At 42.8% G+C, this 25,755-nt stretch overlaps 1 protein-coding gene across 1 annotated transcript; it reads right to left on the bottom strand.

Annotated features, from left to right (window-relative positions):
* Positions 1–232: 232 nt before the first annotated feature.
* On the bottom strand, positions 233–25,496 carry LOC114885552. The gene is made up of 10 exons (XM_029205538.1): positions 25,165–25,496; positions 9,543–9,624; positions 7,423–7,461; positions 6,530–6,573; positions 5,969–6,045; positions 1,750–1,815; positions 1,560–1,598; positions 1,091–1,279; positions 737–779; positions 233–391 (listed from the first exon to the last, which is right to left on the bottom strand). Exons 2-10 carry the CDS (start codon positions 9,566–9,568, stop codon positions 270–272), a joined length of 645 nt encoding a protein of 214 aa, XP_029061371.1. The 5' UTR covers positions 9,569–9,624; positions 25,165–25,496; the 3' UTR covers positions 233–269.
* Between the last annotated feature and the right edge of the window lie 259 nt (positions 25,497–25,755).

Raw genomic sequence — 25,755 nt, 5'->3', positions numbered from 1 at the left:
TTTTGCCTTCATGACAGTGAGCTCCACAGCTCTTAGCATTCAGGGAACTTGGCCTCTCCCTTGGCACTGAGTCAGAAGACCAGCCAGGGCCCCGTTCAGTCTCCAGCTTATCCCCTGTCGTGGGCTTAGTGGCAGGAGGTGGTGTTCCTGCAGCTTATTGGAACAGGGAGCGTGGATGAAACCACACTGAGTTTGTGGAAACTTGAGGCCCCTGAAAGGAGGCAGCCAGGCCTGCAGAAGCAGCAACTCTGGATTTATTGGATATTTTGTCATTCGTGGCTCTGAGTCTTGGGGATGTCAGAGGCTGGGGACCAGGCCAGCCAGAGCTTCCTCAGGAGCTGGGGGACCCAGCCCCCAGGCCTCTCCTCCATTAGGTCCACCTCAGAAGCCTCTAAAAAGCACAAACAGACATGCCCTGTGGGTTCCTTGCTGGGAGGAACCTTTCCCCAGGGCCAGGGTACCCTCTGGTGCCAGGGAATCAGGTCAGCGTTGATATAAGGCTAGGCATTCCTCCACCCCAAGCACAGTGGCCTCAAGTCCTGCCAACCCAAGAAGGAAGCAGGAGGCAGGGGGTGCTCATCAGGAAAGACAGGGCATCCGGCTACCTGGGTTTCTTCCCTCCCCTCCCTGGGGCAGGAGGGTCAGGGAGGAGCTCGGCTGTCTGTGGCCTCTGCAGGGTCACCGAGCTTAGAGGGGAGAGCAGCCCTGCTACAGCAGGTGGGGCCAGTTGTCTTACCAGAAGTATATGCAGCAATCTCCTTTTGGACCTTTTTATTTTCCTGGGAAGGAAGAAGGGGGACAGTGGTGGGATGAGACAGGCTCTGCACTGTGCAGATGGGGAAATAGGCCTCACTTCACAAGGAGTCAGGGGAGGCCAGGATTCAGATCTCCTCTGCTCAGGCCATGTCTACTCCTCTCAGCTCCTCACAGAGCTGTTGCTCGACTGAGATGGCAGTTTGGCTCAGTCATCTTGGGGGTGCCCCCGCCCCCCATTGCCCTCCTTCCCCAGGGCCTCTCCACTCCACCCTGCAGAGCCCTGGGGCTCCTCAGTAGGACCTATGCTGGGATGTTCCAGTCGAGGCTTCCTTACCTCCCAGCCTGGGGTCCCTGCCGCCTCCTCCTCCTCAGGTACCTCCTTCCCAGCAGGAATGGGGGAAGGAATGGGGCTGCCTGCTTCCTCTCCTGGTGACCTCATCTCCCCCTCGTCCGAAGACAAGATATCAGCCTCCTCCTTGGGGGCAGCATCATTCGGTCCTCCTGTTGCCTTCGGGGTCATGGCCTGCAGGGAGGGACAAGAGGGCAGAATATGGGCAGAAAGGCCCCCTGATCCCCCAACCCCTCTCCCTGTTCTCCACACCTGGAGTGTGTGTAGTTCTTTGTTTTTCCAAGGAAGCCCCTCCCTTCTCAGCTCACGCTGTGGTAGGGTTGTAGGTTTCCTAGAGGGGCCCTGCCACTCTCCCTGGGACCCCTGGCCATGAGCTGGGGCATCCCTGAGCCTCAGGGAGCTCTGACAGGAGACAGCCCCGGCCCCGGGCCCTTCCAGGGCAGGCCTCACTTACCTCAGAGTCTTGCTTCTCCCCACTCTTGACTCTGCGTCTCTGCAGAGGGAAACAGGGGAAGTGACATTCAGCTGTGAGTGTCTGGGAGTCCTTCCCTGCCTGGCCCATCCTCTTATGGTGTGCGCCTACCGAGGGTGCCCAGGACAGCCACCCTACCCCAGGGGGAGAGGGGTCCCCAGGCCTGACCCACCTGAGCGGTCACAGGGTAGCATTTATCCATCAGTCCCCACACTGGCCTTAAGGTCTCCCCTAAGGGCTGCATGACAAGGAGAAAGAGAGAGAGAAAGAAGGCTGAGGTGACATATTAAGGGCTCAGCTATGTACTAGTCCACTGTCAATGCCTGCTGCGAAGACACCTAAAGACTACCAAGGATTTAAGGAAAACTTCACACAAACAATAATTGATGGCTTTAGAAAGATAAACTTTGCATTTACAAAACAAGTATGGGCGCTAAAACAGAAATGTTCAAACAACAATCTCTAATTCTTCAAAAACAAATATTATAATAGGAATTAAAAATTAAAAATCCAATCAAACTGTAGAAGGTAAAGAATAGAGAGAAGAGAGCGGGAGGTCCAACAGCTAAATCATAGATCTTTCTGAAAGAGGGAACAGAGACAACAAACTGGGGTGGCAGGGAGAGATATCAAATAAATATGTTCATTTTTTACCAAGACAATTTCCCAAAGATGAGCAACATGAGTTTCCAGAAGAGAAGGAATCGCCAAGTGTCCAGGACAATGGATGAAGGAGACCCACCCCAGATTATGCCATCAATAAATTTCAAAACACTGAGGATGAAGAGAACCTAAAAACTTCCAGAGATATGAAGAAAAAAGTCTGTTTTAGGAATTCAACTTTCATCAGACTTTTCGACACCAACCCTTTGAAGCCAGAAGAAAATGAGGAGCTTCAAAATCTGTCAGAAAATTATTTCTAGTCTAGAATTCTATACCTAGCCAAACTTAGTTAAATATGAATTAAGACCTTTTCGGATATGTAGTATCTCAAGACTACCCCTCAGGAAGCAACTGGAGGCTGTGCTCCCCCCAAATAAAGAGTAACATCAGCTCCCACACGTGAAAGAAGTGAAGCACTCCCCACAATGACGGTGAAGGGAGGTCCCAGGACAGCTGAGCAGCAGGCCTCAAGGACGTCCCGTCCAGATGGAAAGAGGAGGATGGAGGGCTCCATGAGATATGTCTCCAGGGAAACGATCATACAGATAAAACACCTAATTTGTCTAAGTGTATTGTAAGGAGATTAATATTTTGGGTAGAGATTTTGGATGAATTAATTATAGGTACAGAGAAAACAAATTTTTAAAAAAAGAGCAAAAAACAAAATTATACACAAAGAGTAGTTACAGTACACTACGTGACTCAGGAATACTATTTACATAGTTTTAAAACGTAAACCCTCAGGCTTCCCTGGTGGCGCAGTGGTTAAGAATCCGCCTGCCAATGCAGGGGACATGGGTTCGAGCCCTGGTCCGGGAAGATTCCACATGCCACAGAGCAGCTAGGCCCGTGCGCCACAACTACTGAAGCCCGTGTGCCTAGAGCCCATGCTCCACTCTAGAGAAGCCACTGCAGTGAGAAGCCCGCGCACTGCAACAAAGAGTAGCGCCCGCTCGCCGCAACTAGAGAAAGCCCGTGCGCAGCAACAAAGACCCAGTGCAGCCAAAAATTAATTAGTTAATAAAAAAATAAACACAATGTAAATCCTCAATATTGATCTAAATAAAATTACAATACAAGCCTATTAGAATGACTAAAAAAAAAGGTAAATGTTGGAAATGATATGCAACAAATGGACCCTCTCATTCATTGCCAGTGAGAATGCAAAATGGGTGCCAGCCATTTTGGAAAGGCTTTACAGTTTCCTACAAAACTAAATATACGCTTGCCGCATGACCCCACAATCCCACTGCTAGGTATTGACCTAAGTAAAAGGAAAACCTATGTTCACACAACACTTGTCCATGAACATTTATAGTGGTTTTATCTGTAACTGCCAAAAAACTAGAAACAATCCAAATGTTTCTTACTTGGTGAATGGACAAACCGTGGTGCATCCATGCAATGGACAGCTACTCAGCAATAAGAAGGAACAAACACTGCTACACACAACTGGGTGGACCTCAAATGCCTTGTGCTAAGTGAAAGAAACCAGGCTCAAAAGATTACATACTGGGGAATTCCCTGGAGGTCCAGTGGGTAGGACTCTGTGCTTCCACTGCAGGGGGCCCAGGTTCAATCTCTGGTCAGGGAACTAAGATCCCACAATCCTGCTGCACAGCCAAATAAATAAATAAAAGACTACATACTGGATGTTTTTTTGTTGTTGTTTATTTATTTATTTATTTATTTTACTTTTGGCTGCGCTGGGTCTTTGTCGCAGCGCATGGGCTCAGTACTTGCCCCATGGCATGTGGAATCTTCGTTCCCCGACCAGGATCGAACCCGCGTCCCCTGCATTGGAAGGTGGATTCTTAACCACTGGACCACCAGGGAAGTCCCTGGATGTTGCCATTTATATGACCATCTTGCAAAGGCAAAACTATGCGACCAGAAAACTGCTCACTGGATGGCAGGGGCTAGGAGTGGGGAAAAGGTTGACTATAAATGAGTATGGGGGAATTTTTTGAAATGATGAAACTGTTCTGTATCCTGGTTGTGGTGGCAATTATACAATTGCATACATTTGTCAAAACTCACAGAACTGCACACTAAAAAGGATGGATTTCACTCTGTATAAATAATACCTTAATTTTTTAAAAATGAGTGAAAAGAGCCCACTGTGTGGCAGAGGGACTTAACAGCCAAAATGAGGACTTCCCTGGTGGTCCGGTGGTTAAGAATCCACCTGCCAATGCAGGGGACACGGGTTCGAGCCCTGGTCCGGGAAGATCCCACATGCCGCAGAGCAACTAGACCGCGTGCCACAACTACTGAAGCCCACGCGCCTAGAGCCCGTGCTCGGCAACAAGAGAAGCCACTGCAATGAGACGCCCGCGCACTGCACGAAGAGTAGCCCCCGCTCGCGGCAACTAGACAAAGCCAGCGCGCAGCAACGAAGACCCAACACAACCAAACATAAATAAATAAATAATAAAAATTAATTATTTAAAAAAAGCCAAAATGATATAAAAGTCAGCAAAAAAGCAAAACTGATACTTAAAATTTTTTAACACCTGAAGATGTCACTAGTCAGAATAAAACATTTACAATGCCAAAAACCAGGATATAACTATACTGGAAGACTAGAGAAAGGTGAGATGTATGTTGGAGGTGGCAGTAAGTGTGCAGCTGTTACGAGAGCTAAATCCTCATCTTTCGTTGTAGGAATTCATTTGATAACGTTTAAATCTGAAAAATTAAGACAAAGCAGGATAAGCTTTCTATTTAGAGCCATGGAGGCAAAATCAAAGGCTTCAGCTAGAAAATTGGAAGCTGGAAAGACTCCCACCCTGGGTTGTGGGAATCATGGGTGAAGAGGATGGGTGAAGGGACAAAAGACAGCTAGTTTTTTGTTTCAAGTCTTAAAACTTTGACTCCTCGAACTATGTATATGCATATCTTTGATGACAATAAAACTTTTTAAAATGAAAATTTGGTTAATTAAAAAAAAAAAAAGGAAGCAACATAGGACTCTGTCTCTAAGGCACCTGCCAACATGGGCGTTATTAGGGCTCTCCAACCTCTGAATAGTCCCTCCCTAAATATGTAGCACACACTTCTCCGTGTTGCTGGGTCACAGATAAGCTTATTCCCACGAAAATCCTCTCTTCCCAATAGCACTAGATGGAGAGCAGGAAGCCTCCAGAGACCAGGTATGTGGCTCTGTCCTGTCACCTGGGGCAGCCTGGGTCTAGTCACTGTTCTTCTGGGAGCCTACGTTTCCTCCTCTATAAAGTGGGAGCTGCTGGGTTGCTGCAAGGTTTCAATAGATGGGCAACACCTAATCCAGCACGTGGCCCTCAGTGGGCATCCAGTGTCCATTTGTGTTTTCCTGACAGAGGGCTGGGAGGAGGGGCTTCTGCCATAGGTTCCTGGACCTGGGATGTTAAAGAGGGTATGTAACCCCAGGCAGGTGTCCTGCTCACCACCACCCGATTCACATATGAGTGTCAAACCATATTCCAGGGCTACTCACATGCATTAGGGGTCACCTGTTCCTTTAGGTTTGTCTAGGTCACTGCTACGGAGCCCTGAGGTGAGCTTACAGCCAGCCCATGGCGGGTGGGGCCTCTGTTTGACACTTTGCCAGGAACACAGGGAATTTCTCCAGAGCCCTCACATTCACACACACACACACAGTTGGTTGACCATTTGAGATCAAGGAGTATGACCTCTGTTTTTGCTACAGTGAGACAGTCCCTCTAAACTCGGACAGAGGTCCCTACCTGTGATGATTCCCCAGCAATCTCATGGTCAGGAGCTGTTTTCCCCACACACCCCTGAAAATAGTAGTACACCACTCCTGCAGGTAGAGGAAGAAGAACTAGTTAAAACGTTTAAAAGAGTGATGTAATTATTTTTAAATGTCAGTATTTACAATATGCCAGAAATTATATCCTTTTCAACTATTTTAATGTGTGATGAAAGATATTAGATATTAACTTACAATGTGTGAAGGGATAGTTTTTCAAAAGGTATGCAAGCAAAAATTTGAAGATCACTGCTGTAGGACATTTGGTTGTATGCGTTTTTTGGTTTGTTTGCCGGTTTTGTGGGGTATGCATGGATTTTAGAGTGAGATATGGGTTCAAATCCCAGACTCACCATGAAGGTGCAGAGGGAAGAAAGGGGGAAAGAAGCCCAGCCTTGGCTCTGAGCAGTGTGACCAGCCCTGGGGAGCCAGGTACATGGCAGTCTCAGGAGGGGGCCTCTGGGAATCCCAGTGAGTAGCTGGAGACTGGGGTCCTGCCATCATCCCCAAATTATCCCAGCACCCAGACCCTTACCTGCAAGAATGAAGATGTGTACTACATACAGCAACTTGTATAGCCTGGAAGGAAAGCAGAGCTGAGTGTGAGGCTGGGGCCTCGTGCCCTCACCAGTGGGTGCTGGTTTTCCTCCCCAGTCCAAGCCCCAGGACCTATTCCACCAGCACTCGTCCAATCAATACTTGTGGATGAATGAATCCATCAGCAGTAACAGGGCTCAGCCTGGGCTCCCTGCTGACTGGCCGGCATGCTCTGTGCCTCTGCCTACTGCTGAGAAAGCCGGACTTGGTGCCTGGAACCCACGAGGATCCCCTGACCCACTCCCTTCTCCTTTCCTTCTTTACTTGTTTACACAGGTCCACCTTGCCTCTCCAGCCAGAAGGCAGGGACTTAGCCTTGGCTGGACACTCATAGTTATTCATTCAAGTGCTGGATTAGCTCTTCCCCCCAAAGCCCTCCAAAGCCCTCCCTACTCTGGACTGACAGATCCCACAACCTGGATTAGAAATAATACCTCATTGTCCATCCTCCTCTTCTAAGACCCCTCCCTCAGGACAAAGAGAGCGTCTTTTTTAAATTTTTTTGGCTGTGCTGCACTGCACGCAGGATGGTTCCTTGACCCGGGCCCCACAGTGAAAGCGCCAAGTCCTAACCACTAGGCAACCAGGGAACTCCCTCAAACAGAGCACCTTGGCACTGCCAGGATGATGGCTCCCTGCCTACACACACACACACACCCATGTCCCACCTGTCAGTACCAGGTCCTCCACCCTGACCCTGAGTCCCAGAGACACTATAACAGTCAGGGAAAAGGGAATATAGAACCCTATTTTCCCGTCCTTGTGGCACCAAGTGAGGGGTCCCCTTTCCTGGTCTTTCGGGGCATGGTAACAGGCCCACCTAAACTTTACCTCTCTCTCTGGCAGCACAGACCAAACACCATTTTCAGTCTAAGAAGAAAAGATGGCAACAGTCAATGCATCACATAGACCCAGGGTCCTGGTGTTCCTTTACTCTGTGGCTTGCAGGGATTGCAGTGGGCTAGAGGCAGTTGGGGGAATGGCAGGACCTCCACAAGCAGGGTTCATCCAAGGGAGAGCCTGCTGGTCACAGCTGGAGGCTGAACTCAGGATGGAGTGGGCTAGCATCAGGAGCTTGGAAAATGCTCAGGAATTTCTCCCAAGACCTCAGAGCCCCAAACAAAAGCTGGTTTCAACATCCTCAAGAGCTGGAAAGGTAGGTCCCAGGGAATCAGGATGGGAAAAGCGGGGTTGGGAGAGGATTAAGGAAAAAGGTATAGCTCTATTAAACATTTTGTGTAAAATGACCCCAGGTGTAGGTGGCTAATTATAATAGTAAATAAAAATGATTTAAAACTACGAACAGTTTAAAGTATTTTCTGTGTTACACAGCATTTTGGGAATAATCTTGGGAGTTCTGGGGGAGATTCCCTAGCTGCCTCAGAAATTCCCTCTCTGTCTAGAATCCCACCTTCAGTGTCAAATTGCATATAAACTGACACCGTGGTACAGTCAAGGTCTCCAGGGTGAGGTGGACCTCAGTGTGGCCTGGTGAGCCTCTGTTTCCCAAGTGAGTTCCCCATTCTCCACAGGGACTATTTCTTTTTTGTTTGTTTGTTTGTTTGTTTGTTAGATGTACGTCGGCCTCTCACTGTTGCGGCCTCTCCCGTTGCGGAGCACAGGCTCCGGACGCGCAGGCTCAGCGGCCATGGCTCACGGGCCTAGCCACTCCGCGGCATGTGGGATCTTCCCGGACTGGGGCACGAACCCGTGTCCCCTGCATTGGCAGGCGGACTCTCAACCACTGCACCACCAGGGAAGCCCCACAGGGACTATTTCGGAATCTCTCTTTAAACCTCCAGCCCCTCCTCTGCCTTCCTTACCTTCACCAGGGAACACACGCGCTACCAGATGGGTGTTCTCTAGACTTTCTGCCACCAAACTCACCCATCCTCTGCTTCTCACAGGTCATTTCCTCTTCAGGGGAGGAGGCTGCGCGCCCCTCTCTGGGGCTAGCCCCCTCTCGTACTCCATTCACCTGGTCTTCTCATAACCTGGGTGTTTGGAGGTCCCCTCTCTCACTTGTATATTCATCCTTTCCTTTTCTGGCTCCTTCCTATCAGTATTTAAACATATCACTCACCTCTTCCACTAAAAAAAGAAAGGCCTTCTCCCTTGAACCCATATTCCTTCTCCAGATACAGTCCTTATTGTCCCCTACCCTTCACACCAGTCTCCTTGAGAGAGCTGACTGCAGTACGTGTCTTCACCCCTCTTCACCTCTCCCTCACTCCACAGCCCACTGCAATGTTTCTGTCCCCATCAACCTCTGAAGCCTCTCTCACCAAGGTCACCAATATGCTCCTAGTCACCAAATCCAGTGGGCCTTTTTCGGGCCTCAGCTCACTTCACCTCTCTGCAGGGAACTACAGCACCTCCCTTCATACTGAATTACCTTCTCTGAGAATACTGCTACCAGTATACTCAACAGTAAGCTTTTTAGTTATTTATAACTTGGTGTGAGCAAAGTTATCAGGCTTTTTCTGAGGGAAGGTTTGGAGGAGAGAAAATGAGTCCTGAGTGAGAGAAGAAGAGGGGGAAAGGGGGAACGTCAAGTAGAAAGGGATGCAGGACAGGCAGGCTAGGAGTCGTAAAGACAATTTTCACCTGCTTGGGTGGTTTATTGAGCGCAACCTTTTGAAACCGCTTTTACCAAATCTACCGACCCTGATGATGTTAGTGACTTGCAGAGTATCCTTTGACCATATCAGTGTACAGGCAACCTATTCACCTCCCCTCAGGCTCCAGGACTGAGACTGAGAAGGGCACCGGAGCTCAGCTAAGTCTGGCAGTCCAGTGCACAGCCCCTCCCCCTTTCACAGGAGAGCACTGTCTGTGTGTGACATCATGTCTTAGGGGGCTTTATGACAGGACAACCTCTCCAACCTTGGCCAGAGTAGCTTGTCATTGCCTCAGGGTGGCTTTAAATCCCAACCAGTCAGAGAAAGCACCTTTGTAGGTATCTCTTTTGTTCCATTCAATGCCATCAATGCTGCCTGAGCACCTGCAATGTGCCAAGCTCTGTGCAAAGCCCTGTAGAGACAAAGACACAAAGACACAAAGGTGTGTAAGACTCAGTCTTGTCACATAACACAATAATCTTGTTTTTAAAATAAAAAACAAGAACACAGCCTGACCATTTATTCAACCAATGTCTGCTGAGCTTTCATTCTGGTCCAGGAATAATGCTGAGGGGATAGAAAGGTAAACAGGACACACAGACTGCCCTCAGGGTGCTTGAAGAAGTCAAATAGACATCTTCTGATTCAAGACAATAGCTTTTATACCCTCCCCAAATTACTATAAATGTAACTAAATAATAATTACAAAACTATGGTGGTTAAAACTGAAGAATGCCTTAGTTTCCCATACACATGAAATATTTACCAAGAAAGATCACATTCTCAACCATGAAACAAGCCTCTATAATTTAAAAGATTTAAGTAATTTCAAGTACATTCTTTGACCACATGGAATTAAATTATAAATTAGTAACAGAAAGATCCTAGAAAAATCCCCAAATAATTGGATACTAAATAACACACCTTTAAATAATATATGTGTATCAAATGTAGAGAACAAACGTATGGACACCAAGGGGGGAAAGTGGCAGGGGAGGTGAGGTGGTGGTGTGATGAATTGGGAGATTGGGATTGACATGTATACACTAATATGTATAAAATGGATAACTAATAAGAACCTGCTGTATAAAAAAAATAAAATAAAATTCAAAAATAAATACATAAATAATATATGTGTGAAATAGGGAATTCCCTGGCAGTCTAGTGGTTAGAACTCTGTGCTCACTGCCAAGGGCCTGGGTTCAATCCCTGGCCAGGCAACTAAGATCCCACAGGATTTGCAGTGCAGCTAAAATATATGTGTGTGTGTGTGTGTGTGTGTGTGTATACATATATATATATGTGTGTATATATGAAATAAAAAATCAAAAGGAAAGTTAGAAAGCATTTTGAACTGAAAGAAAAGAAAAAATATCAAAATTTGTGGGATGCAGCTAAAGCAGTACATGGAGGGAAATTTATAGCACTAAAAACACCTATATTAGAAAATAAGAAATGTCTCTAGAAAATAAGCTTACGGTTACCAAAGGGGAAAGAGGGTGGGGGAAGGGATAAATTAGGAGTTTGGGGTTAGCAGATACAAACCACTATATATAAAATAGATAAACATGGGACTTCCCTGGCAGTCCAGTGGTTAAGGCTCCGCACTTTCACTGCAGGGGGCGTGGGTTTCACTGCAGGGGGCATGGGGGCATCAGGGAACTAAGATCCTGCATGCCACGTGGCACAGCCAAAAAGTAAAAAAAAATTAAAAAATAAAAAACAAGGTTCTACTGTATAGCACAGGGAACTATAATTCAACATCCTGTAATAAACTGTAATGGAAAAGAATATAAAAAAGAATATGTATAACTGAATCACTTTGCTCTACACCTGAAATTAGCACAACATTGTAAATCAACTATACTTCAATAAATAATTAATTAAAAAAGAAAATAAGAAATGTCTCAAATCAATGACCTCAGTTTCTACTTTCAGAAACTAGAAATGGAAGAGCAAATAAAAGCCAATGTAAGCACAAGAAATTTTAAAAATCAGAGTGAAAAGAAATGAAATAGAAAACAGACAAAGAAAAGAAAAAAGCCAATAAAACCAAAAGCTCAACAAAGTGTACAATCCTCTAGATAGACTAGATCAGGAAAAAATGAATAAGATGCGAATTATCAATATCAAGAATGATAAAGGTGACTGATGCAGATTCTATAGATACTAAAATAAGGGAACGTTATGAACAATGCTATGTGGATAAGTTTGACAACGTAGATGACATGGACAAAATCTTTAAAAGACACAAAGTACCAAAGCTCATGCAAGAAGAAATATATAACCTGAATAACTCTATATCTATTAAAGACATTGAATTTATTTAACTTTCCCACAAAGAAAACTTCAGGTCCACATGGCTTTACTAGTAAATTCTACCAAACTTCTGAGGAAGAAATAATACCAATTCTACACAAACTCTTCCAGAAAAAAAGGAGGAAATACTTCCCATCTTGTTTTATGAGGGCAGCATTATCTGATATCAAAGCCAGACAAAGATGACATGAGAAAACTACAAAACAACATCCCTCATAAACATTGATGCAAATATTATTTACAAAATCTTAGCAAATTGAAAACAACAACATATAAAAAGATAATACATCATTACCAAAGGAGTTTACCCTCGGGAATGCAAGGTTGATTCAACATTCAAAAACCAATCAATATAAATTCACCATATTAATAGACTAAAAAACAAAACTCATATGATTATCTCAACAGATGCATAAAAAACATTTGACAAAATCAACATCTGTTCCTGAAAAAAATCTCCCAGCAAACTAGGAGTAGTTAGAACATCCTCAACCTGATGAAGGACATCTATGAAAAACTTAGAGCTAACAATATACCCGATGGTAAAATACTGAAGGTTTTCCCCTTAAATTCAGGAATAAGGCAAGGATGTTTGCCCTCATTGCTTCTATACAACATTGTACTGGAAGTTTTAGACAGTGAACTAAGTTGAGAAATAGAAGTAATTATCCCTTACACCATCGGTAAACCTACCACACTCCTGAAAGGGGCAACGATGTCAAAGAAGAAGCATAATATCAGACTTCCCTTACCATGCTTAATCTAGTCCAGTAACCAACCTAAAATCTGATTTATTATCACTTGTTGATTTTTTTCCTGAAGTCAAATTGTATACTTTTAGTAACAGATTTCTAGAGTGAGAACCTCATGACTGCGATGATTCAGCCCTTTACATGTATAACTTACAAAACTACTTGTGTTAACATTCCCTCAATTTATGCTGCAAATTGCAAATGAGACAAAAACCTCTCACTTGCATCTATATCATAATTTTGCTCATTGATTATACTAATGTTTTTCAAATTTGATACAATCAGCCATTAAATGATGATCACCTCTTTCAATGAACTACAAAGATTAAAATTAAAAAATAAAAGAGAGAAGTAAAAGGTAACCAGATTGGAAAGGAAGAAATAAAACTGCCTTTATTTTGCAGACAACATGATTGTGTATAAAATCCTGTGGGATCATCCAAAAAGCTACCAGAGTTTTTAGCAAAGTGAAGGATATAAGATCAATATGTAAAAACCAATTGTATTTGTTGTGAACCTAAAAGTGCTCTTAAACAAATGTATTAAAAGTCAGTTGTTCATAGCACTGAACAATTGGGAATTGAAATTTTAAAAATATCATTTATTATAGCATCAAAAATATGAAATACTCTGACAAAAAATATGTGGAAGATCTGTACACTAAAAACTACAAAACATTATTGAAAGAAATTAAAGACCTAAATAAATGAAGAGATAAACCAAGGTTGTGAATCAGAAGATTCAAAATTATTAAAATATGAATTCCACACTCAAATTGATCTATAGATTCAGTGTAATCTCAATAAAATTTTCAGCAAACTTTTTTGGTAGTTGAAATTGATATGCTGTTCCTAAAGTCCATATGGAAGTGCCAACAACCTAGAATTTTGAAAAAGTAAAGTTGGACAGTAATCAAGACAGTATGAGATTGCTGATGTCAAGACAGATGGAACAGAATAGAGTCTAGATATAGACCCATATATTGTCAGTTGATTTTAGACAAAGGTGCAAATGCAATTCCTTGAAGTGAAGGAAGCCTTGACCCTTAAATCATATAATTTTAAATTGACTTAATGAGGCAAAAGTGACACCAAGCTTTCCATATGTATACATATCCTGGTTAAGATTTTTGAACATAAAGAACAAGAAAACATTAAGGCAGGAAAAAAAAAAAGGTTACCTAAAAAGAAAAAAGAATCAGAAATCAGAATGGCATAAGAATTACCACATGAAATACTAAATGTTAAAGGACAGTGTAGTCATGTTCTACAGAGTTTTGAGGGAAAATGATTGTGACTCAAGGATTCTATGCTGAGCCAAGTCAGCTTTCGGTGTCAAGACAACAGAAAGGTTCTCAGGAGCCACTAAGGCCAGACATCAGACTGCCATCTGTGTACGGTGCCTCTCTCTCCTACCTCAAACAACAGAGGTAAAAGAAAGTAGATCTTTAAATAAATCCATAATAGCGCTGGAAAGCAAAATGTGGTACCCTGTTGAACCAGAAGCCATAAGGAATCTCTCAGAAATGGAAGGCAGGCAGGATGCGGCTGACAGAGGAAACCAAAGAACAAAATACAGGCAGGAGAACATCACTGTGAGAGGCAGAGAGTCCCTGGGAGTCTCTGTCCGTCAGAGTGACAGATCTGGGGAGCAGGAGAGAAACTTATTGGGATGATTGGTTTGGGGATTCATGTGAAGCAAAAAGATGACGACTTCCTCTCTTTCCCCACCTGTGGCAAGCAGACAAAAATAGATGCATCAACCACCAGGTGAGAGCAATGATTGTGAGGCCCCTTGCTGGATGGCTGGTAACACCCAGCAGGACTGGGGAACCCCATTATCCCAAAGTCTAACCATAAGTGTACCCTGCCTAGCAATGTCTTATCCTGACTCCACAGAGACTAATGCCACTTCACAGTAAATAAAACCATTCAAAGAGAATCCATCAGAGAATCTCAAGGACAGACTTGAGCACTTAGCCAGAACTTGCCAAATATTTGAGGAAAACCAACAGTAGAAAAGAGAGGCACAATGCTATACAAACAAAAAAAAACTAATGACTAAGGAAAAGAGTTAATAGAAAAAACCAAAAGAGACTTTAAAGTAAATATTAAAATCCTCAAAAAGATAAAAGAGGATATGGCACCCATAAAAGTGAATTGTCTATTAGGGAAAAGAAACAGCTACAGTGGAAATAAAAATAGAGCTGGTGTGGGCTTCCCTGGTGGCGTGGTGGTTGGGGGTCCGCCTGCTGATGCAGGGGACACGGGTTCGTGCCCCGGTCCGGGAGGATCCCACATGCCGCGGAGCGGCTGGGCCCGTGAGCCATGGCCGCTGAGCCTGCGCGTCCGGAGCCTGTGCTCCGCAGCGGGAGAGGCCGCAACAGTGAGAGGCCCGCGTACCAAAAAAAAAAAAAAAAAAATAGAGCTGGTGAAATATCGGCTTCCCACTAAGGCTTTTCAAAGACTTAAAAGTTTCAGCCGTGAGGGAGTAGCTGGTATTGGATTTACCTTTGCACAATAAACAAACATAAAACACAAAAGGGGACAAAATACATTCAACTACTTTTAGGCATGGAGAGCAACCAATGCAGATTTTCTCCTGAGGGTACTTCCCTAAGTGTGACCTGGAGTGGTCGAGCCAAGACAGGGAGCAGAATTCTTACTGGGTATAAGAGGCAGAGCCTGGGGTTTAGGGCTGCTAGTGTCACAGAATTTTGAGGGTCAGGGAAGTGAAGTGGAGGTAACCATAGGCAAAGAGCCTGAAAGGTCTGAGTATAGATGTTCGAGTCCTTGGCCAACTGCTGGGCTGAGCAGATAAGACAGCGTAGCATACAACTTCGGGGAGCTGAGAGCACATGGGGAAATTCAGAGTCACATAGTGCTGGATGACACTGGAGCCTGGGCCTGGCCAAAGTGAAGAGATTTTGGTGCATACTCCAGGCATTCAGTTAAGACTCCAGAAAAGCATCACCCTAGGAATAAGGACTGCATCTACAACTATGGGCAAAACTAAAATACTTCCAATCAACTGAAACCTAAATTCAAGCCTCAAATCCTGCCAAAACAAAACTTGATGTTCCTTTTTTATTTTTTTGTGGTTTTAAAAAAACGTTTATTTTATATTGGAGTATAGTTGACTTACAATGTTGTGTTAGTTTCAGGTGTACAGCAATGTGATTCAGTTATACATATACATGTATCTATTATTTTTCTTGATATTCCTTTAGAGAAAAATTAACATAATCTACAACATATCCATGATGCCCAGCTAACAATAAAAGTTACTAAACTTTGGGACTTCCCTGGTGGCACAGTGGTTAAGACTCCGCGCTCCTAATGCAGAGGGCCTGGGTTCAATCCCTAGTCAGGGAACTAGATCCCACATGCATGTCACAACTAAGGAGCCCACGTGCTGCAACTAAGGAGCTGATGAGCCACAACTAAGGAGCCAGCAAGCCGCAACTAAGACCCAGTGCAACCAAATAAATATTTTTGTTAAAAGTTACTAAACTTATAAAGAAGGAGGAAAAATTAACTGATAATTAAGAGAGAAACAGTCAAAGAAGTTGACCCAGGGATAATCTAGATATTGGAGTTAGCAGATAGGGACTTTCAAAAATGGCTATGATTAGCATGTTAAAGAAAATAAGACAAAAAGACAGACAAAACAGATGAAGAGCTAGAGTAATTCAACAGAGAATTCAACTCAGTAAAAAATCAAATAGACACTGTGGTAGGACAGCCTCTAAGATAGTCACTAATAATCTCCACTTCCTAGTATTCATTTGAGTGTGGTCTGGATTTATTGAATAAATTTGGTAGAAGTGAGATGTCCCTTCCAAAATAAGTTTACGAAACAGACTGTGGCTTCCATCTTGAACACTGCACTCACTCTCACCCCCTGAACACTTGCTATGGGAACAGGTGCCTTATAATGAGGCAGCCCTGTGGAGAGCCCAGGTGATGAGGGCCCAAGGCCTGCCGACAACCATGAGGTGGATGCCACCTCACACTCTTCCCCAGCCCAGGTGAGCCCTCAATGACACCACAGTGCCAGCTGACGACCACCTCATGAGGGACCTTGAGCCAGAGGCACACAGCTAAGCCTCACCTGGATTCCTGGTCCCTAGGAAACCATGAGATAATAAATGTTTGTTGTTTTAGCTGATAAGTTTTGAGGTAATTTGTCCATAGCAATAGATAATAGACATTCTAGAACAAAATACAATATCTGACATTAAGAACTCACTGGACCAAATGGGTTAACAGCAGACACAGCAGAAAATAGAATTAGTGTGGGGAACAGGTACAAGATGCTTTGTGAGCAACAAATGCTCTGTTCTCTGATCCCCATCCAAAGGTCTTGAGTTTCTCTTAGGGTCTGAATATACATATGCATACTATGTGTAAAGCATTCTATGTTCCCTGTTAGGAAAACTCAGCAGTATAAAGATGTCATTTTTTTTCGGGGGGGCCACACCCACAGCTTGTGGGATCTTAGTTCCCCCACCAGGGATTGAACCCACACCCTCAGCAGTGAAAGCACAGAGTCCTAACCACTGGACAGCCAGGGAATTCCCAAGATGTCATTTCTATATTCAATTACAATCCATATTCAATGCAATCTCAATCAAAATCCTGATGATATTATATTATTTTTTTGTTTAGTTGTTTCCAGTTTTACTGAGAAATAACTGACATACATCACTGTAAAATTTTAATACATACAGCATGATGGTTTTATTTACATATATTGTGAAATAATTACCACAGTAGGTTCAGCTAACATCCACCTTCTCATATAGGTACAATAGAAAGAAAAAAATTTCTCCTTATGATGAGAACTCTTAGGATTTACTCTTAAGAACTTTCCTATGTATCACAGAGCAGTGTAAGCTATAGTCATGTTGTGTATTACATCCCTAGTACTCATTTATCTTAAAACTGGAAATTTGTACCTTTTGACCTCCTTTCTCTAATTCCCCCTCTCTCTACCCCCTGCCTCTGTGACTTTGGTTTTTTTTTTGTTTGTTTTTAGATTCCACATGTGAGTGAGATCATACAGTATTTTTCTTTCTCTGTACGACTTATTTCACTTATCATAATGCCTTCAAGGTCCATCCATGCTGTTGCAAATGGTAGGATTTCCTGGTTTTTCATGTCTGAATAATATTCCATTGTATATTTAGACCACAACTTCTTTATCCGTTCATCCATCAGTGGACACTTATGTTGCTTCCATGTCTTGTCTATTATAAATAATGCTGCTATGAACGTGGGGATGCAGATATCTCTTCAAGTTGGTGTTTTCATCTCCTTTGGCTACATTCCCAGAAATGGAATAGCTGGATTATATGGTAATTCTAATTCTTAATTTTTTAAGGATCCTCCATAGTGTGTTTCATAGTGGCTGTGCCAATTTACAATCCCACCAACAGGGTTTCCTTTTCCTTTCACAACCGTGCCATGATTTGTTATCTCTTGTTTTTTTGATGATGGCCATTCTAACAGGCATGAGGTGATATCTCATTGTGGTTTTAATTTGCATTTTCTCAATGACTAGTGATGTTGAGCATCTTTTCACGTACCTGTTGGCCTTTCATATATCTTCTTTGGAGAAATGTCTATTCAGGTCCTTCACCTATTTTTTAATTGGGTTATTTGGTTTCTCTGTTCGTTTGTTTTGCTACTGATTCTTTACATACTTTGGATATTATAACTAAAATAAAGGAGAAACCTTGAGAGTAGCCAGAGAAAAACAAATCTAGGACCTATATGAGAAAAATCAATTTGAACGACAGCTAATTTCTCATTAGAGGCCATAGAGGCCAGAAGGAAGTGACACAATACTTTTCAAGTGTTGAAATGTCAATCCAGAATCCCATATCCATTGAAAATATCCTTCAGGAATGCTGGGGGAAATCAGGAAATTCTCAGATGAAGGAAAACCAAGAGAATTTGTCACCAACTGATAGGCTCAACTGACTTCTTTTGTGGAGGTAAAATTGGTATATTACATTTTATGAGTTTCAGTTGTACAACATTATAATCTGATATCTGTATACACTACAAAGTGATCACCACCAAAAGTCTAGTTACCATCCATCACCATACAATTGACCCTCTTCACCCATTTCACCTACCCTCCAGCTCCCTTCTGCTCTGGTAATCACCAATCTGTTCTCTGTACCTATGAGTTTGTTTTTGTTTTATTTGCTCATTGTTTTTTGCTTGCTTTTTTTGTTTTGTTTTGTTTTTTAGATTCTACATATGAGTGAAATCATATGGTATTTGTCTTTCTCGAGATCCATCCATGTTGTCACAAATGTCAAGATTTTCTTTTTTCCTTTCATTCTTTTCCTGTTTTGTTGATCTGTCTGTCCGTTTTTTATGCCAATACCATACTGTTTTGATTATTGTAGCTTTTAACTGAATTTTGATAAGGGTGCAAAAGCAATTCAGTGGAGGAAAGCTGGCTTTTCAACAAATGGTTCTGGAGTAATCAGACATCCATAGGCAAAAACAAAACCCCTCAATCTAAATCTAACAGCTTATATGAAAATTAACTCAAAATGGGCCATGTACTTAAATGTAAAACATAAAACTCTTAGGAAAACAATCATAGAAAATCTTCTGGACCTAGGGCTAGGGTTCTTAAATTTGACACCAAAAGCACAGTCCACAAAAGGAAAAAAAATTATAAATTGGCTTTCATCAAAATTAAACACTCCTGGCTCTGTGAAAGACCGTGCAGAAAAGATGAAAAATCAAGCTACAGAGTGATAGAAAATGTTTGCAAACCATGTATCTGACAAAGAACTAGCACCTAGAACATATAAAGAACTCTCAAAATTCAACAGGTAAACAATTTAATTAGAATATGGGCAAAAGACATGAAAAGCCATTTCACTAGAGAAAATATAAGATGGGAAATAAGCACATGAAAGGATGTCAACATCACTAGCCATAAGTGAAATGCAAATTAAAACAATAATGAGCTATTCCTACACATCTATCAAATGGCTAAAATTAAAAAGTTGCTTCACCAAAAGCAGAACAGGAACTGGGTCACTCATATATTGCTAATCAGAATGCAAAATGGTACAGCTGCTCTGGAAAACAATTTAATAGTTTCTTACACAACTAAATATGCAACAAACACATAACCCAGCAATTGCACTCCTGGGCATTTATACTAAAGAAATGAAGGCTTGTGTTAACACAAAAGCTGTACACAAATACGTACAGTTTTACTTATAATAGCCCCAAACTGGAAACAACCCAGATGTCCTTTAAGGGGTGAATGGTTAAACTGTGGTAAATCCATACCATGGAATACTACTCAGAAATAAGAAGGAATAAACCACTGATACATATATCAACCTGGATGAATCTCAAGAGAATTATGCTGAGTGAAAAAAAAAAATCCCATCCAAAAGGCTGCATACTGTATGATTCTGTTTATAAAACATTCTTCAAATAACAAAATTATAAAAATGGAGTCCCTTTATTAGGGAGGGACTAAGGAAGGAAAAGGATGACATGAGGGATCCTTGTGGTGATGGAAATATTCTGTATCTTGATTATATCAATGTCAAGTTTGACATTGATTTAATCAATGTCAACATTGATTATATCAATGTTGCGATATAGTACTATTGTTTTACAATACGTTACCATTGGGAAAAACTGGGTAAAGGGTACATCTGACTTTTCTGTGTTATTTCTTATACATGTGAATCTATAATTATCTTAAAAGTTTAATTTAAAATGTGTAGCATAATACAGGGAAAATTATAAAAGCTGCTTTCCCTTCCCTATAGGGGCCAGAAAGAAAAGGCTGGGTATAAGGCATGTGGCTGTGTATCTTGGCCCTGATGGATCAATTCCTGATACCTCCCCGTTGCTTTTGCTTCCATCTTGGGACCCCATGATCCCATATACCACTGGAACCCAAAACACCCTCTGCTCAAATCTCTGACTCTAAGGTGGTGGTCTCAAGAAGAAAGATGCAACCATTTTAGATAGAAAAGCTTTAAATCAAGGCCAAAAGTGGGGTGAGAGGAGGGATGGAGTAGAAGAACAACACCGAACCCACGTAAAAAATTCTGGGAGCTGGGACTTCCCTGGAAGTCCAGTGGTTAAGACTTTGCCTTCCAGTGCAGGGGGTGTGGGTTCGATCCCTATTCGGGGAGCTAAGATGCCACATGGCTCGAGGCCAAAATACCAAAACATAAAACGGAAGCAATATTGTAACAAATTCAATAAAGACTTTAAAATGGTCCACATCAAAAAAATCTTAAAAAAAAATTCTGGGATCTAGTTCTCACTCCACTACCAACAGCACAAGTATCTTAAATGCTGAGGTCTTCAATTCAACCCAATTTAACATTCACTGGGCACCAACGACAGTGGCGAGAGGTGGCTAGGGGTAGTGGTTAGTCCTTAACCTATATGTACATCAATGTCCCCTACCAAAAAAAAGTAATATTCTTTTCTACAGAAAATTGAAAAATTTGGGTTAAATTGAAAATCTTGGGTTAAATGTTCATAAAATCACCTTTAGAAATCTCTATTTGTATTAATCCATAACATATAAGTAAAAAATGGGGGCTTAAGATGCAAACACAGCATCTAGGCAATGTCCTGGGTGCATTCCAACCCTCCCACATCAACAAGACTACCACCCTCCACTGGTTCTTGGTCACTAGGATATACTCTGTAAATGTGTTGTAGGGATTGAGGCTAAAGAAAGTTAACGGGATTCTCATAATCTGATTAGTAGGCAAAGGAAAGAAAACTGACATTTATCAAACATCTGTGTGAAGCAGACACTCTTCCAGGCGCTTCATAGTATATACATTATCTCATTTAATCCTCTCAACCCTGTGTGGCAGCCACTGTTATGCCCGTTTTACAGATGCAGAAACCAACGTTCATGGAGGAAAGGTAACATGCAGCTTGTAACTGATATCAGGGACTGACAAATTTTTTTCACTATATGCTACATTGCCTCTAATTTTATAGAGGATATTTATTTTCTGTACTGTGCCATCCGGTCCAATTTTCTAAAATCATTGTTTTTAATAAGGACAAATAGGGTTTTTTCCTTTTTTAAGGTGATGAAAGGAAGAAGGCATTATTAAGGCACACTGGACTTTACACATTTGAAAAATCATCAGACCTTTTTTTTTTTGGCTGCGCTGTGTGGCATGTGAGATCTTAGTTCCCCGACAAGGGATCGAACCCGCGCCCCCTGCATTGGAAGTGCGGAGTCTTAACCACTGGACCGCCAGGGAAGTCCTGAGACCATTTTTTTCCAACAGCTTTATTGAGATATAATTTTCATACCATAAAATTCATTCTTCACCCATTTTAAGTGTACAATTCAATAAATTTTAGTATATTTACAAAGTTGTACACTATCACCATGAACTAATTTTAGGGCATTTCCATCAGCCTAAACAGAAACCTTATGCTACATTTACTCCTCATTTCTACTCAGCTCACTAATCTACTTTCTGTCTCTATAGATTTGCCTTTCCTAAACCCTTCATACAAATGGTATCATACTGTATTGTTGTGTGTCTATCTTCTTTCTCTGAGCATAATGTTTTCAAGGTTCATCCTGGCTGAAGAGTTTTCTATTGTATGGATGTACCATATTTTGTTTATCCACTTAAAAAAATTTTTTTTGGTATACCCAGTTGATAGGCTTTGGGGCTGTTTCTACTTTTTAGCTATTGTGACTAATGCTGCTATAACAATTCACATACAAGTCTTTGTGTGGACAAACCTTTTCATTTCTTCTGGGTAGATACTAGGATTGGAATTGCTGGATCATATATAGTTAAGTCCATGTTTACCTTTTTAAGAAACTGCCAGACTGTTTTCCAAAGTAGCTGTACCATTTTACATTCCCATCAGCAACGTACGAGGGTTCCAATTTCTCCATGTCCCCACCAACACTGACTGTTGTCTGTTTTCTATTTTAGGCATTCTAGTGGGTGAGAAATGGTATCTTACGGTTTTGATTTGCATTTACCTAATGAACGCTGAGTGTCTTTTCATGTATTATTGGTCATTTGTATCACTTCTTGAGAAAAACAGCTATTCAAAGCCTTTGCCCATTTAAAAAAAAAAGCCTATTTTTTTAAGAGCAGTTTTAAGTTCACAGAAAAACTGAGTGCAAAGTACAGAGTTTCCATATACCCCTTGCCCTGCCCACCCTCCAGCCTCCCCCACTACCAACATGCCCCATCAGAGTGCTATATTTGTTGCAATGGAAGAACCTAGATTGACACATCATTGCCATCCAAAGTCCACAGTTTACATTCGGGTTCACTCTGTGGGTTTGGACAAGTATATAATGACATGTATTCACCATTATAGCATCATTCAGAATGGTTTCTGACCTAAAAACCCTCTGTGTTGTACCTATTCATCCCTCTTTCTACCCTAGTCCCTGACAATCAATGATCTTTTTATTGGCTCCATAGTTTTGCCTTTTTCTAGTATGTCATATAGCTAGAATCATACAGTATGTAGCCTTTTCAGATTGGCTTCTTTCACTTAGTAATATCCATTAAAGTTTCCTCCATGTCTTTTCATGACTCATTTCTTTCTAATGCTCCAAAATATTCCATTGTCTGCATGTACCACAGTTTATTTGTTCACATCCTGAAGGCCTTCTTTGTGGCTTCCAACTTTTGACAATCATGAATAAAACTGTTATAAACATCCATGTGCAGGTTTTTGTGTGGACATAAGTTTTCAACTCATCTGGGTAAATACCAAGGTGTGTGATTACTGGATTATATGGTAAGAGTATGCTAGTTTTTTTTGTTTGTTCGTTTTGGGGTTTTTTTGGCTGCCCCTCACAGCATGTGGGATCTTAGCTCCCGGACCAGGGATCGAACCCAAGCCCCCTGTGGTGAAAGCACAGAGTTTTAACCACTGGACTGCCAGGGAAGTACAGAGTATGCTAGTTTTGCAAGAAACTGCCGAACTGTCTTCCAAACAAGCTGTATTCCCACCAGCAATGAGAGTTCCTGCTGCTCCACATCCTCATTAGCATTTGGTGTTGTCAGCTTTGCTTATTTTTATATTGGGCTATTTTTTTTGAGTTGTGTCTTTTATATATTCCAGATACAAGTCCTTTATGGAATATACCATTTGCAAATATTTTCCCCCAGTTGTGAGTTGTTTTAGAGACCTTTTTTTTTTTTCAATGAATAAGAATATTAAACACTAAACTCATGACAGTGGTTACTCCTAGAGGAGGCAGGAGCATGAACCAGGTCAGAATTACACAGGTGGGTATCAGAGGTAGAGCGCAGACTCTGGAGTCAGCTACCTGGGTCTCAACCCAGTATTGTCAAGTAACTTAGCCTCTGTGTTTCAGTTTCCTCATCTGTAGAATGGGTATAACAGCGCCTATCTCACAGGTGTGTTTCAAGGCTTAAACAAGTTAATGTGCCTGAAGAATGTAAAACAGTGGTTACCAGGAGCATGGTACACATTACATAAATGTTAACTGTACTACAACTTCTTGAGGTGGGTACTGAAGTTCAAAAGTTCCCATTCTACCATGCTTTATCACTTACATATGTTACATGTTTTAACTTTTGGGGAAGGCTTTTATTCTTGGTTCCTATTTCTTTCCACTACCCCATCTCACAGTTACCACATTTTTATATTTCAGAAGTTCTTTCTTAACTAATACCTAGTAGATGCCTTTAACAGCAGGCTATAGATACATTGTCTCATTTTGTTTTATCACCTCAGCTCTTTTTTTTTTTAACATGTTTATTGGAGTATAATTGCTTTACAATGGTGTGTTAGTTTCTTTTTTATAACAAAGTAAATCAGCTATACATATACCTATCTCCATATCTCCTCCCTCTTGCATCTCCCTCCCACCCTCCCTATCCCACCCCTCGAGGTAGTCACAATGTTACAAGCTTTCTTTTCATGCATAATTCATTTAAATGTACAAATACATTTTAAAAAATAATACAGGGGAAAAATCCAATTTTTTACCCTTTAAAATGGGTAAGACTGGGCTAGATGCAGGGCCATCCCCCATGCTGGCTGGGGTTCCAGAGCTAAGCTCAGCCCTGGCCCCTGCTGCTTCCCCAAAACTCACAAAGTATCTATCAACTGCATTTTCAGAAATGACCAGTGGACTCCAGGCAGGAGTCAGTCTGGGGCAGAACCTAAAATGGCAAGTGACCTAGGCTGCACCACCTCACTTTCTTCACCTGTAAAATGGGGATGCTAACAGTACCTACCTGATCTATGAGATTAACTAAGACTAAGTAGAAAATCTACGCACGGCCTGACATGTTGTTAGCTGTTATTTTTCCCTTTACCCTTCCAGGCTCCCCTTGATGTTCAGAGATATCCTCAGTAGAAAAATGCTGGGAAAGGGACTTCCCTGCTGGTCCAGTGCTTAAGACTCTGTGCTTCCACTGCAAGGGGCGCGGGTTCAATCCCTGGTGGGGGAACTAAGATCTCTCATGCCCTGCAGCAAGGCCAAAAAAAAAGAAAAGAAAAAAAAAAATGCCAGGAAAGAGAGAGGTACCCAGAATGGACGATCTAACGTTCCTTCCAGCTCCAAAACTCTGGGCTGTTTTTCATAGAGATCCAGAGTTTGGGATGAAAACGTCCCCGTCTAAAATGGGGCTGATGATATAACCCACCTCCCTGGGCTGTGGAGAAGGGCCGAGAAGCTCAGAAGCTCAAGGCCAGGAGAGCGCTTTCACGTCTCTACCTCGCTTCAAAAGAGTTGGTTTATAGGGGGGGAAAAAGAGTTATTGCGGAAAAGCCGCAGAGGTGCCAGGCCAACGCCACAGCAGCCCAGGCGCCATTACTTGCCTCAGCAGGGCCCACGGCCCGAGCGCGGAAGATCCACGACGTGCGTGCGGATGGGCGCTACCACACTAGCGCCCGGGGCAGTTCGCGGGCGTGACGCAGTGGACGCCAGGCAGCAGGCACGCGCCAACTCGCGGCACAACGGCTGGCCTGGGCCCGAGCGGCCCCTGGCGGCGCGGTCGGGCGACCGTTAGGACGTTCAACGGCCGAGTGTAAGATTCCGCAGGTGAGCCAGCGCAGCCTCCACCTGCCTCTCTCACACAGAGAGGGAGAGAGGGAGAGAGGGAGAGAGGGAGAGAGAGAGAGAGAGAGAGAGAGGGGGAGAGGGGGGGAGGGGGGGGGGGGGGGGGGAGGGGGGGAGGCGGGGAGAGGGGCAGAGGGGGAGAGAGAGAGAGGGGGAGGGAGGGAGTGGGAGTGGGGAGGGAGAGGGAGAGAGGAGAGAGAGAGGCTTTTCAGCCAATCAGAGAGCCCCATAGCGGTTCTCCCGCCCACCAGTAGTTTAGGGGCGGGACTTTAAGTTTTAGCCAATGAGAAAAAAGATTTGTCCCTCGGCCGGACTTGCGGGTTGAAACGGGGTGAAGTTGGGAGGTGGTT

Source organism: Monodon monoceros, unplaced genomic scaffold (genome assembly GCF_005190385.1).
Source record: "Monodon monoceros isolate NGI ecotype Baffin Bay Population unplaced genomic scaffold, NGI_Narwhal_1 Super_Scaffold_6, whole genome shotgun sequence".
In the NCBI taxonomy this organism is placed as follows: Eukaryota; Metazoa; Chordata; class Mammalia; order Artiodactyla; family Monodontidae; genus Monodon; species Monodon monoceros.
This window is presented reverse-complemented; position numbering and strand designations above follow the sequence as displayed.